This window comes from Macrosteles quadrilineatus, unplaced genomic scaffold, assembly GCF_028750875.1.
Source record: "Macrosteles quadrilineatus isolate MER2022 unplaced genomic scaffold, UCM_ALF_1.0 Scaffold_7__1_contigs__length_78375512, whole genome shotgun sequence".
Taxonomy (NCBI): domain Eukaryota; kingdom Metazoa; phylum Arthropoda; class Insecta; order Hemiptera; family Cicadellidae; genus Macrosteles; species Macrosteles quadrilineatus.
The window spans coordinates 44,951,694-44,966,434 of NW_026542600.1; the positions used below are offsets into that span (position 1 = coordinate 44,951,694).

Sequence of the window (14,741 nt, forward strand, 5' to 3'; positions counted from 1 at the left end):
GGAAATATACCTTAATCCTTTCCATTCCGACGTCCGATATATCGGACATTGTTTGACCTTACAAAAGCTTTTGATTGTGTTCCTCATAAAAGTTTGCTTAGTAAACTCAAATTTTATGGCACTAAGGATGCACAGTTAGGTTTTGTTCATTCTTACTTAAAAGTAATTCCTAAGTAATTCTATTGAAAGCAGTATGTTTCAGTTGGTAGGATGCAATCGGGCTTTAGAGAGGTGGTCTCTGTCGTTCCACAGGGCTCAGTCCTTGGACCATTTCTATTTCTAATATGTATTAATGATTTGCCTCGAAATCTTTGGATTGACTCTGTAATATAGGCAGATGATACTACCCTAATCGCCACTCATAAAGGCATTCATACTCTAAATACAATGACCAATGAAGCCATAAACCTACCTTCTGTTTGGTTCTCAGCGAATAAGCTTAAATGTAATCAGGATAAAACGCATAATATTTTAATAGGCCTCTCTAATGAAATTAAAAAACAATCAGTCAAATTGCTGGTTTTTTGTATGGATTCAAAATTAAATTGGAAAGAACAAATAGGAAACATATGTAAAAAATTTCCCGCGCCAATTGCCTAATCTGGAACATCAAATTTTTTTTTACTTTTAATTATTTGAGAATGGAGTACTTTGGTTTTTTTTAGTCACATATATCCATGGACTAATGCTGTGGGGGCATTCGTCTTATTCAGATGAAATTCTTATTTTACAGAAAAAAGTTATTCAGACCATTTGTGGAACGGGTCCTGTGGATCACTGCAGACCTCTTTTCATTAGGCTTAGAACTATGATGACAATAATTAATCTATACATTTATAAAATTATGCAGTACACAAAAATTAACCGACATGAATTTAATATAAGACAAGATTTTCATTCTCATAATACAAGGAATAAACTACAGTTGGACATGATGTCTCATAGACTTAAAAAGAGTAGCAATAGTCATAGACTAAACTGCATTCATTTTTTAAATAAATCAGCCAGAACTGTATCCTTCAAGATATTCAAATCCAAATTATGTGAATGGTTGATAAGCAATCCTTTCTATGGTATCCATGAATTTCTTAAAACAAAAGTTGATATTGAATTTTGATGTGTATCTACATGATCCATATTACTTGTCATATTTGAATTATAACTAAGTATTTTGTAAACCTTGTATTTTATTTGTTATTTTGGAATGTTTTGTATGTGTTTTTACTATGTATATTCCTTTTACAAATAAAGGTCAATGGCAATAAAACTCTTGATTCTTGATTCACAAAATGTTCCAAAAACTCTGACGTCCGAATATCAGTCAAATCGATCGTACTGACACTATAAATAATCCAAACGTGCTAACATTTTGACATATTTGTTAGATAGAGCTATGGAGTATTACTCTATGCATTTTTTCCTCTGAAGTACGTAGCTGCTATTTTTGGGCTTGTCATCTCTGTTTCGTGCTCTATGGCACATGGCTAGCTAACACTATCTTGCTGTCTGCTGTAACTGGGAAGTTGACGTCTGCTGTTTGTTTTGTTGTGGGTACTGTAATGTTAAAGGTTAAATTTAATGTTACAGGTAAACGTACCAATCGTGTTCCGAGGACCTAATGGTGCTGCTTCAGGGGTAGGTGCACAGCATTCTCAATGTTTTGGAGCCTGGTACAGTCACTGCCCAGGGCTCAAGGTAGGTTGCTTCAGCAATAAACTATCTGGTGAAAATAACAAGAGAGTAAAAATGTGCACATTTAAAATGTTACTACAGTAGAGTCTTGATTACCCGAACTGAACCCACCATGGCAAGCTTGGATGAGCAAAAAACTCAAAATTAGAGGGGATTCCTGTCCATTCAGCCACAGGAGTCCATTCACATTGTGGCAGAAAGTAACGTAAGTATTTCCCTAAATACGTCACCAATATATGCGACGCCACAATCATTGCCACGGACCGAGGTATCCAATTTAGTCTTTCACATAGACCAGCTGTCACTTGGTTAACAGTACACACAGACCACAGGTGAAAACCTGTTAAACAGTGATAATTTACTTTTTAATATGCCACAATTGTGTATATTTTTATTTTTTTATTTTTGATAACCTTTTGTCATGTTGCATATTTGCAACGCCCGGTCCATAGCGAAGACAATAGTGAAAATTATTATATTTTTCTTGAAATAGCCCAAACACCGCATATATGGGACAGTTAATTTTTGTTTATGTTTTGAGGTGAAAGAAAGTAAAAAAAAAAACAGATTATTCAAGAACAGTTTATATAAATATCAAGCTACATAGGATAATGCAGCATACATACTGCATACATACATACAGTGATGCAGCAAAGTAAAGAACAGTGTTCCCAATTATCATATGACGTCACCAATCATCATATCCACAGACCAAGCGACGCAGTTGTGCATCAGACATCCCTGTAGACCACTGCAGAGAATTCAGTGCCTTCAAATAGACGGTTACAAATATATAAGTATTTTGATAACATTGGAACACCGACGCAAATATGCATCGTCAGTCCATTTTAATGTGACTAGCCGTCGCATCTGTGCGTCGCTGGTCTATATGAATGAAAAATGTTGTACAATTGCGGTAGCGAACGTGTTAAAGATGTAGCAAAATGTTGGAATTGAGACATGCAACATCCCCCTCCTCTGCTTGTTATGTGTGGAGAGAAGAAGATGTGCAACTGAGCTTTGAATCGGCAAATCGGTTATAGTAATCAATCAATACAGGGTGGAAAAAAAGTGTCAGGACGGTTAAATATTTAAAAAAACTAATCAAGATAGAGCTACAAAATTTGGTACAAAGTTACTTGGCATTAAAACTAGAGAAAGCCAGTTGAGCGGAGCAATCATGTTTCATGGTTTTTAAAAAAGCAATAAATGAAAAAAAATTGTATAGATATAATACAAAATACACACTCTGCACTGCTAGCCTTTACTACTTCCTTCACCACTTCCTACGTCGTGGACCATTTTCCCTCCCTTCCCATAGCATTTTAGTATTGCAGATACATTAATTAATCTGCCACAAACGGTTCCCACACACAGCACTGCCAGCCTTTACTACTTCCTTTCATTTCATTTATTTCAACGGTAAACAAACACCATTTATACAATAATAATAAATACATTATGAAACAGGCAATAAATCAGTCTTATGAGTAACAATAATAACAAGCAGAATAGGACTAGAAATTTATAACAAAAAGGATATAACAAACAAGAAATCACAATGTGTAACAAGAAAGGAGATTAAGAATAGAGAGGCAGTGTAAAACAGAGATGATAAAAATGGGAAATAACAACCAACAATAAATAGAAAACAACAACAATAATGAATAACAGTGAATAAAAATATGAAACATCAATAACCAGCCTAAACAGATAATAAGCAGTAAGAAATGTAAAGTAACAATAGCAGAAACAGGACACTTGTTTAATCTTGCACTTTTTGTGGCCCATTAATGGCACCACCAAGGTAAATTCACTTTCACATAATCTGGCTCAGCACAGAGCCGACCCGACTTCTGAAGGAGGCAGTTGATCCAGAGAAGAAGTCGATGTGTGTGGCAATTTGACTCCCTAGTCGATGCAATCTGGACAGACCGCTGAGGTAGGCGAAAAGTGTCGGCTGGGAGCGACGCTGGAAGGAGGATCCTTCACAACTTCCTACGTCGTGGACTTGTTTGTCCCCTTCCCATAGCATTTTAGTATTTTAGATGCAATTATCTAACTGCCACAAACGTTTCACACACTCCGCACTTCTCGCCTTTACTACTTCCTTCATCACTTCCTATATCGTTGACCTGTTTAAGTTTGCCATTTTTTAGGTGGATCCATGAATGTGATTCAACGACGAATTGTTTAAGATAAAATGTTATTTTTTATGACCTTATTTAGCTACGTTAATCAAATCTGTTAAATACTGTTAAGAAAGTATGTTTTATTTATGACGGTACCTATTCGATCAGTGGTCGTTTCCAAATTGCTACTTAAACGTAAATCTAAGACTTTCTCTGTATTATTTGATCAGTTGTCTTCATCTAATTTTTTTCCCCTTTGTACTATGTTCAGTTTGTGGCTTGAATTTTTAACATTATTATGCTATAATATGATTCAAATCATATTATAGTTTTGTTTAAATTTACGTTGTTATTTAGTAACCATCATGGCAACCCATTAGGCTAATTTAAAAAGTGATGAGTTACTTTAAAATTATACAGGGTGAATTAAATTCAAGACCCCCCTCTTTAATATTTTCCCAAGTAAAATCAAAATTCGCTTAGTCTGCAGGTTTGCTGCGGCAGGGGTATTTGAAATATTTAACTGTCCCAGGACTTTTTTCCTACCCTGTATAGTGTACTTTGTAACCGTCCCACCTCAGACTAACTTGGATAAAGTTGCTGACTTTTATGGTCGAGTTTGTGCACCACCTTTTAAATGAAGTAAACTTATTATCACTACAAATAAACTTTAAAACAAAGGTATAAGAACCTTCACAGGTTTGATTAAATATTTTTTATGGGGACATTAAAGATATTTTTTTTATAATAAAACAAGGATCCATTTTGTTGACAGGTGATTTCCCCATACAATTCTGAAGACTGCAAGGGTCTTTTGAAAGCTGCCATCAGAGATCCCGACCCAGTTGTGTTCCTAGAGAATGAAATTCTGTATGGGGCTCAGTACCCCATGTCAGATGAAGCTCTTTCCAAGGACTTTGTACTTCCAATTGGCAAAGCGAAAATCGAACGGTCAGGTAAATCAAAGCTCTTGTACTAATGTTCTAATGTATTGTATTGTATGTTTGGTGAGTCGGTGGCTCAGTTGGTAGCGTCACGGACTTCGGGCCCAAGGCAGCGATGTCGTGGGTTTGGATCCTGGTCACTGCCGCAACCTTCGTACTGTACCTGCTCACCCCTTGCTTTACTGGATACGTTCCACGCACAGATCTGTAGTCTATGTGGACGGTCAAATGCAAGGTTAAAAGAAGCCGTAAACCTCTTTAAAAAAATGCCATTTATGTCCATCACCTTTTTCTGATGGTGTAGTCATACATTTTCCAGTGTGGGTGGGAACCCTTAGCCCTCCAAGTGTCCATAGTAATGGCATTAATGTCGGCCCATTTATTGCGCAATCACAGGGTTTTATTGAAATGTATCTTAGAAACTTAAAAACACTCTAAAGTATACTGTTTTATATATCATTTTGTTTGGAAAATTATGGGCTTCAATGTAATATACAGGGTGTTTCAGAATTCGTGTCGGATATTTTAGGGTATTGTTCCTGGGTAAGAAACAAATCCAATGGAAGACTATGTTGATGATCCAGTGACCGCCGGTGATATTTAGGATTTGTCTGTTACTGCAGAGCAAAATTCAGGTTTTTGCCGCAACCGTGGAAGACAGTGATGATGTATCTGTGACCAAGGAAGATATTTAGAATTTTGCAGAGATCGCAGAAAACAAAAGAGATGTCTCCATAGCCGCATGGACATGATCACAATAATACCTCGATCCAGGTTGATCATCAATTTCAGCCTGGCACATCTCTAGTTATAATAAAAGTTTCTATTTGGTATTGGTTCATAACTCCTTCATTTACCTTCAATATTGTATTTATTTAATGTGTTTGGAACAGTTTGAATTTTTAAATGGCTAATTAGAATTTTTCATTGCTGGTTTAATTTTCTTTTCTTCAACACACCGTTATCCCAAAATTACTTAGTGTAAGAACAATAAGACAGGGGTTGGTGTAGTATAAAATAAAAATCCAAAAATAAAACAAAAATAAAATGGTTTGGGATCATTAATTGATAGTAATGGCTTAAAACAAACCCAAAAAATATTACTGTTGGAACAAAAAAAGATGACATAAAGTTAAACTGTTTAGGATTTGCTGACGATCTGGCTCTTCTAGCTAATAACATCCAAGAAACCAAGCAACAAATAAAATCACTTCAGGAAATAGCCCAGAGCATAGGTCTAAAAATTTCTTTTGAGAAAACTGAAATAATGTTAACAAAACCACCATTGGCTAACAAAATCAAAATTGGAGAACATTGCATCAAAATTGTAGAAAATTTCAAATACTTAGGTGAAGTTATAACATACAATCTTAAAGAAAATCCATCATGGCAAAATAGAATTAATAAATTGATCAGAATGCAACATATTACTAAAAACACATACAACAAAAAATGCCTATCAATAGCAACAAAATTGAAACACTACACAAAGCAGTTATACTTCCACAAATAACATATGCAAGTGAAACTATATTGTGGTTGTACCCTATTTTGTAGGAAAGCACATTACCATTGTCGCCCACTCCAAAGCTGTGGAAACGTCACTAGACGCAGCCAAGGAGCTGGCGGGTCAGGGTATTGAAGCGGAAGTGATCAACCTACGAAGTCTGCGACCACTGGATATTGAGACTGTTGGCAAGTCTGTCATGAAGACCAACCATTTAATATCAGTGGAACAAGGATGGCCACAGTCTGGCATTGGATCTGAGATCTGTGCTAGAATTATGGAAAGTAAGTTTAAGGATTTGACTTGTTTATTAACAATAATGATTGTAGGTCGGGCTTTACAATTTAGGTTGTTAGGAATTAGGATATAAATTTAATATCAGCAAATCCTCCTGTAACTTAAGATACACTTTATTTACTTTTGTACTTGATTTTAGTGAAAGATGTGATAATCACCAGTGTATACACAAAGAAAATTCCTTTTATCAATTAACACTGTGTTGGTATTTATATACCAATTATCACAAAATTACATTGTGTTGTGAAAAATTAATTTTGCTGTAATCCAATTTGCATAATCTGATGTTGTCATAATCAACATTTTCAAAATTACATTTCTCAAAAAAGGTAATGGCAGCTAAAACTATTTATTCACTAATAGGCCTAGTGTAAGTAATTTAATCCTTGGCCAGAATTATGAGTCTGAATACCAACATCGTTCCTGAACTGACACTGTGATGGTTCCAAGCATTGTCTACAAACTAATTTCAGGGTTCAACTAAGATTCAATAAGATTTATTGCAGCAATTAAACATAACATTTTTTAATAGGCATTGTTACAATAGTACTTAAAAATAGTATCATACATCAATTGTAAATTTCAATATATACAATATCCTATTTTGATTCTAAACATTATATGTCATTATTTAAACATTCTTCCTGAGTGTAGAATGCTTTAGATTTTAAAAACTCTGTGATTTTTCTTTTAAATTGGTTTAAAGGCTGTTTACAAGTGGGTTGAAAAAAAGTTGTTGAAGAAAATATGTTGGATGTAAAAATGGCTATTTAAAGATTTTGAAAGTCGGATTTGAGGTGTGACTAGGTTATTTTTGTACTTCATGTTGTATGGATGAGAATAGCTGGGACATTTTAAGGGGTTGTTTTTCAAATGGATTTAATCACAAAGAAAGTACAAATATGGCAGGGTAAGCAAATTTAAATTGGAAAAGTGATTCATACAGGATTCTTGATCTTGCAATCCTGGCTCTAAGCGCTTTCTTTTGTCAGACAAATGCTTTCTGAGCTAAGTGTGAACCACCCCACAGACGCAAACCATAAAGCAGCTGTCAGTGAAACAAACCGTAGTAAGTCATTACCAAAGTATTAAAACTTACACATGATCTAAGTTTTCTCAAGAGACAGGTAATTCTAGCCAATCTTTTACAAAGTTGTGTTGTTTGTTATTTGTTTATCCCAGCTTAATCTGTTGTCACTTGTCAGGATGGATACCTAAGAGTTTGGCTGTTTATAAGCATCAGTGGGTTGATATTTTTTTAGTGAAAAGTAAATTAATTCTGTTTTGTCTTCATTGATAGCCAAATTATTGATTTTATACCACAATTTCCAAATTAAATCCGGGGATCGCCTCTGAACAGTTGACTCTAAAAGCCGTATTGACCTTTAAGTAATAGGTTATTCACAGTAAAATAGTGTTTTGTAAATGCTGTTCAAGCATACATGATTCAATTATTTTTCTTAAAATTGGAACCAAAGCTATTGTGCAATAATTTGATGGGACATTCTTGTCACCTTTCTTGTAAATTAGCGTTACTCTGGAGGTTTTTAAACATAATCAGGCAACTTGTCTTCAATTAAAGCGAAATTTATAAGATGCGTTAAAGGTTCCAGGATAATGAAACAGAATGGTGTTTTTTTAACTGTTGCGTGCCTAACATTGGTGTTGAAGACTTCGCTAATGTGTTTATTAATTGCAGGTGAAGTGTTCTACCATTTAGACTCCCCGGTGATTCGAGTGACGGGGGCTGATATCCCCATGCCATACACAAAAAGCCTTGAAATTGCTGCCCTTCCCCAACCCGCTGATATTGTAGCCGCTACGAAAAAAGTGCTTGGTGTCAAATGATACACGAATCTCCAATCTGTAGGGTAAATCTTTCACAGATAGCGTTTCCAGGACAATAGAAACAATAAAATGTCAAAAGGTTTCATCAGGAATTTGATAGATATTGTAGCCTATAAATTATTTGGAAAATAAATTTTAGTCAAAAAACATTATTGTACTTTTTATCTGTAAGTGTGAGAACAAAAAAACTATTTTACTAATCATTTGGTTCATTAACCGTCCCAGTTAAAATTGAAATAGCTTATAAGAAGTTGTATTACTAAAATGTACACACATTGATGTAAAAATTGATACAATGAGCCTCCTTAGCTTTTTTTATTTTAATGAAACCAGAGCTTGAGAATATTTGATTGGATTATCAATGTGGTTGTAAAGTAATTGTTAAACATAATTTTGTAAGAATTGAATATTGCTTAGCATAGCATGTCAAATGAATTCCTTTGCAGCCTAGCTGCATAATAGCTTTACTTTATGTTATGTGCATCTTTATTTAATGCCTGAGCACTATGTTTATTCTTGCGGTCACTTATATTCTGGGTGGTTGAAAAATAGTATGGTTTATAAGCTTCTAAAGCCCAATATCATTATTTGTTGGACAGATAATATTTCACACTTATTTGGAGAACTCCCCATGAAAAAAATATACATTATCATTATCCTATCAACTATGAAAGTAATTTCTGTCAATGTCTATTACTGTTGATATTTAAATGTCAATTATGCTCTCTAAATTTCTGCAGTATTGTCTGGTTTACCAAAATAACTTTTATGTATCTGTCATTTTGGAATGGTTAGTAAAAATATTAACAACACAATAACATGTAATTATTATACAACACATATATACACACATTTATTGATATCACATATCATATTGAGATGTGTTGAGATTTTTTCAGTTAGTTTTTTCAGTTATATGGTTTGTATTTCCAAAATTTAGACTTGTATAAAAGCACTTATGACTAACCAGTTCAAACTGTTGAATACTTGTATGGCATCAATAGTTATTTGTGTAACTAGTGTGCAAAATGGCACTTTGCTGCACATTAGAGAAATGTTTACGCACGTTAGTGTTGAAAGTTTCTCGAGTGCAGCAAAGGCACTTTGCACTCGTGTTACACATAATATTTTTCCTACAGTTACTATAAATCATAGAAATAATTAGTCTTTCAAACACTATACAACACGTTTTTAGGTTAGGTTAAATCCAATTGTTCAACAAAATGGGATCCCTGCACCAGTTGATTGTAGTTGTAGTATCTTTAAGTGTTGCCAACTTATTTTCAAGCATTCACATATTAAAATAATAAAGCTCCTAACCTAATAAAAGCACACTGTTTTGTGTTGTTTGGCTGAAATACTCAAGTGCGGCAAAATAAAATTAATGAGGCAAAAGAAAATGAGTGCGGCAAAAGTAAGTAAATGCAGCTAATCAGTGCAAGGAAGCCCACTTTGTAAGGTAACTGTAGGAAAGATTCTTTCTTTTGATGTATGAATTCCCGTATGTTTCTGAAATAGTTAAATAGGCTAAACCCTTTAAATAGTCTTTAAAACCCTTTTAAAAATAGATTTAAGAATTTTATTTCATGTGACTAGTTATACCACGATTACACAGTTTAATTATATGTCAAAAATTTTTTATCTACTAGAAAATATACCCATTGCTGCAAATAATTTTCCAACAGTAGTTACAATTTTCAATCAATTTTTTACTGTTTTCAACGATCCCATAGTGTGTTAGATTTTCTTTTATTCATTGATGTTTAAACTCAGGGCCTCACACCAGATGTAACATAATACTGTCAACTGTATATATTGTGTAGTTGTGGTGTGAGTTGATATTGCGGTGTAGTTACCAACTTTACAAAGTGTAATAGTATAAAGTGCTCATGTTACTGCCCTCTTAGTGTAATGTAAGTTAGAAAAAGGATGCTTTAAAAGTGTTAGTTAATGTTAAACATATGACATTTCTTAATTGAGTTCTTGTAAGTGCTACATAATATTTTGTTGCCTAAATGCTATTTTAAAACCAATTTGTAAGCTCAGATTGTTGCCGCTGCTTATGATAATGAAATTGTCTTTAGTATAGGTAATACATTTTCCGATAAGCTATCATTTATTTTTTTTTACTTAAATAAGTTAATTTCTTAACTTAAAACCCTCTTTTTCTTCAACAACTTTTGGGAATAAACAGTTGTACATAATTTCTTTCCTGAAAATTTTGATAACTTTTCTGGTTTTTAGAAGTGCCTAAGATTGTTTTTTTTAGAGGACATGGTTCGAAATTAACTGCTTACCTCATTAATTTGTATGAACTTCATTTTGTTTTTGTGAAAGCTCTCCGGCAGTATTCACTATCATAAAGTTATAATAATACTGTATTTACTGTGTGAGAAAAAATCCCAGTGGAATTATTTTTGAAATTTAATTATTTCAGTTTGTTACGGTACGTTTTGTTTCTGAAAATAGCATTCCACAATTAAAGCTTTAATTCCTGGTAATTCACAATGTTTTCTGCAGAATATAACATAATTTTTCTACTAAGTTACCTCTGCAATCTTGCATTTCTACTTATAAGATGGCCATAACACCACTAGTTTAAATACTAGTGCTGTCTGTATATTTCTGTAAACTTTTACAGTGCTCTTGTTGATTTTGTCAGATTTGTATATAAAGCATTGTTGCAGAATATTTGAGCTTTATTTCAATCACTATCTAGTATCTACAATGTTATTAATCTGTTAAAAGTTTCTAACCTGTGGCTATTCATGTCAAAGGAGGAAGTGTTCTATTCATACTATAGTTGTAGCTCTTAGTCAGCTATCTCTTCTGCAGATTCATTATATGATTACCATTCTTTTCAAGGTTTAACATTTTACAATTATATTTTTGTTCATTGCAAAACACAACAAAAACAGTTGGGCACAGCAGTAACAGTTGGGCTTTGCCCACTAAAACTGATTAATATATTAAACATATCCAATTTTCCATGCTCTGACTCATAATTTGTAGTGGATGACAGTGTACTGTCACTGACCGTCGCCAATCATTCCTGTAACCCATTTTCAGTATTAAATCTAGGCCTAATTGTCGGTTTGTAGTGTTTCGTGTTCTATGTGTGCAAATAGTTTGACAAAATCAAAAGATGGATAGTTTTTAAGCCCTGATGGATATGATTAGGACTTGACTGAAGCGGATACCTGGGTCATCCACTACAACCAACGAGTCAGAGCTAGAACAGAAGAATTGATATGTACAATCAATTTAATTAATTGTGCCATAAATGGCTGTTACAGTATGTTTCACTATCATATTGTAAACTTGAAATATTTTGCAGGCACCCCCTTAATTTAAAATTTTATGTTTGATATTTAAAATTCTTTTCCTGTTGTTCCATGTATAGGAATGGTAAATTGGTTGACCAGGCTTAAAATTGCTCATGATTTTGTTTGACGTAAAAAACTGTTTCATATTTGAGTCCTGCTGTAAATAGGGCCCCAACACAGTTTCTTAAAGCGGAATTCAGAATAGACATATGTCGTTAATAATGCATGCTTATTGACTTGTTACAGTGTCAATTGATTGCAGAGCAGAGCTATCTCAACTTGCATTTCTACTCAGTCTAGTATTGGCCTGTTCGTAAATAGCTTAAGACAACTCTTTACAGTAAGTTGCAAACATAGAAATTTGATTATAGGCTATTACATATTCATTTTGTAAAAAAATGTTGGTTACATAAAAGTAACCATCTAATTTTACTGGGAAAAGATCAAAGTTGTTGGTGCAAATTAGGTTGATTATGATGTCACTGAGATCTAAAATTGCTTCCCTGAATCGCTGAATCATGCCTCTACCACATGGCAGTTCAGATGATTTTATAATATAAGTATTAGTAAAAAGTTGTTTAAAAAGGGTAAGTTATTAAAAAACCATTCATCACCCAGAGACAAATTTACATATCTACCACTTAACCCCTAGGCACTACTTTTACAGTCTTCCCTCTACATAAACTTTGTAGGAGAATAGGAATATGCCACTTCTTATTTCTGCCCGGTCGCTGCACCCGCATTTTGTCAAATGCCTCAGACGTAACCATCACTGTCAGATTACACTGTTGGTACCGAAGCATCAGTAATAACATTGTAACATAAGTTCTCGTTGTGGTGATTCATTAAAATCTGGATAGGGAATTAATTTAGGTACCAAAACATTATTATTAACCTACCTTCAGCTCAGATACAGTAATATCATATATTTGTCAATGATATATATATTACAGGTACTGTATATTTTTACTCCACAGTTTACTTTTGCCCTTCCCAGCCAACCAAGTTTACTCAATACTACCTGTGTTTCACACACACATTCACTGTGCACTTTACTGTATGTCAGTTTTGAGAGTTTGGCAATGGGTTTATTTCACCAAGCTTGCAGTTTTATTTTATTTTTAATCAAAGACTGAGACTAAACATCAAATTTAGCAAGTAGCAAGAAGTAGCTTGTATACGAGGCATGTTTTTTTAAGTAAGTACCGTTTTTAAATTTCTCCGTTCCAGCGCTGCGATTGGCTTTTTAGACATTTGCGCTGTATATGTGCATCTATTGGCAAGCCCTAGCAGGAAATTCGACAACAATAGGCCGTGTTTAGATCTGGTTTTGAGCATTCAAAACAGTGCCGCCAATTGAGACTGCCGCCGACTGTGAAGTGTGCGCTGAAATTAGATTTTTAAGTGCTAAAGGCGTGAAAGCCACTGAAAATCATCGAAAGATTAGTGAAATATATGGCGAGAACATTATCAGTAACGGAATGGTACGCAAGTAGGTAAGGGCATTTAAAAGCGGCCCCACCAACATTCATGATGAGCAACGCACTGGGTACAAGACAGTAATGACGCCGCCAAGTGCGTTACTCATCATGAACGTTGGTGGGGCCATATTTAAATGACCTTACCCACATGCGTACCATTATGTCACTCATGATGTTCTCACCATACATGTCACTAATCTGTTGATGATTTTCAATGTCTTTCACACCTTTAGCACTTAAAAATCTAATTACAGCGCGCATTTCACAGTTGGCGGCAGTCTCAATTGGCGGCACCATTTTGAATGCTCAAAAACCGGATGTAAACATGGCCGATTTTTCTCGAATTTCCGGCTAGGGCTTACCAATAGATGCCCATATACAACGCAAATGTCGAAAATGCCAATCGCAGCGCTGAAACGGAGAAATTTAAAAACAGTACTTACTTAAAAAACATGCCTCGTACATAAGAAATTTAAGTTTTGAAAAAGGTGAAATAAAGAAGTTATTGATTGCTCTCAAATGTACTCCTTGACCTACTGTGGCCATCTCCTTCCAATTCCAAGAAAAGTTATTGAAAATACAGTAAATTTTTGGGCAGATTTTTTTAAAACAGTAGACTCTCGCTCATCTGGATCGGCCTTGTCTGGACTCCCACTAGTCCGGATTGGCAATCGTGATTTTTTTAGCGGCACAGTACAGTAGAAGTCGGATTATCCGAGCTAAACAGGACCAAGACTACCTCGGATAATCAAAAACTCAGAAAACATGGCTATAAAAATTATTACCAGTTGAACTTCATTTGCCCGGCTATCAATACTGTGGACCTGGAATAAAAAAAAAAAATTAAAAAAACGGCTATATACAGCACTGTATTTGCTCGACTCTCGATAGTCCGGATTTTTCATAATCCGGACCGGACGTCCGCCACATTAGTCCTGATGAGCGAGAATCTACTGTAACATGGTTTGCAATATCGGAACTCTATATGGATAATAAAATCTGCCATGATCCCAAGTCCCCTAGAATTGTCTTTTAACATAGTTTTCTCAACCCATGCTAGTCATAAACCAGATGAATATTTTAATATTTAAAAATATTTTTTTTACATTATTTTTACTTTATGCAGCATAATTGTATGTGAACATCTATCTATACTTATTTAATACGCAAGCAGGTATTTTGTGACAGTTACTCCTCCGAAACTACTGAACCGATTGACATGTTTTTGGTGTCATTGGAAATTGCGTAACGTGAAGTTGTGCAGAAAACTTTCTTTTCAGGGAAATAATTAGAGAGTTAGAGACCCTGGGGCCCTTTAAAGTTTCTTATTTCTCCATAATATTAACATGGGAAACAAACATTGTTATGAAACTCCAGCAGAAATTAAAAGTGAGAAGAAGAACATATGTTAATTGTAAAATTGTGACGGAGAGGTTTTGCAGAAAATCAGACTACATTATCATTGACAAAGACCAACATGGACAACCTATTACGGCTATAAGTGGGAAACATTT

At 34.4% G+C, this 14,741-nt stretch overlaps 1 protein-coding gene across 1 annotated transcript in view; it reads left to right on the forward strand.

Annotated features, from left to right (window-relative positions):
• LOC128997875 (pyruvate dehydrogenase E1 component subunit beta, mitochondrial-like) overlaps nt 1-11,109 on the forward strand; it is a 45,994-nt gene extending 34,885 nt beyond the window's left edge. Inside the window, exons 5-8 of the mRNA XM_054423652.1 lie at nt 1,588-1,695; nt 4,600-4,780; nt 6,326-6,559; nt 8,272-11,109. Of these exons, the coding sequence (XP_054279627.1) occupies nt 1,588-1,695; nt 4,600-4,780; nt 6,326-6,559; nt 8,272-8,420 (672 nt within the window). The 3' untranslated portion in view covers nt 8,421-11,109. The remainder of the gene's footprint in view (nt 1-1,587; nt 1,696-4,599; nt 4,781-6,325; nt 6,560-8,271) is intronic.
• The last annotated feature ends 3,632 nt before the right edge of the window (nt 11,110-14,741 follow it).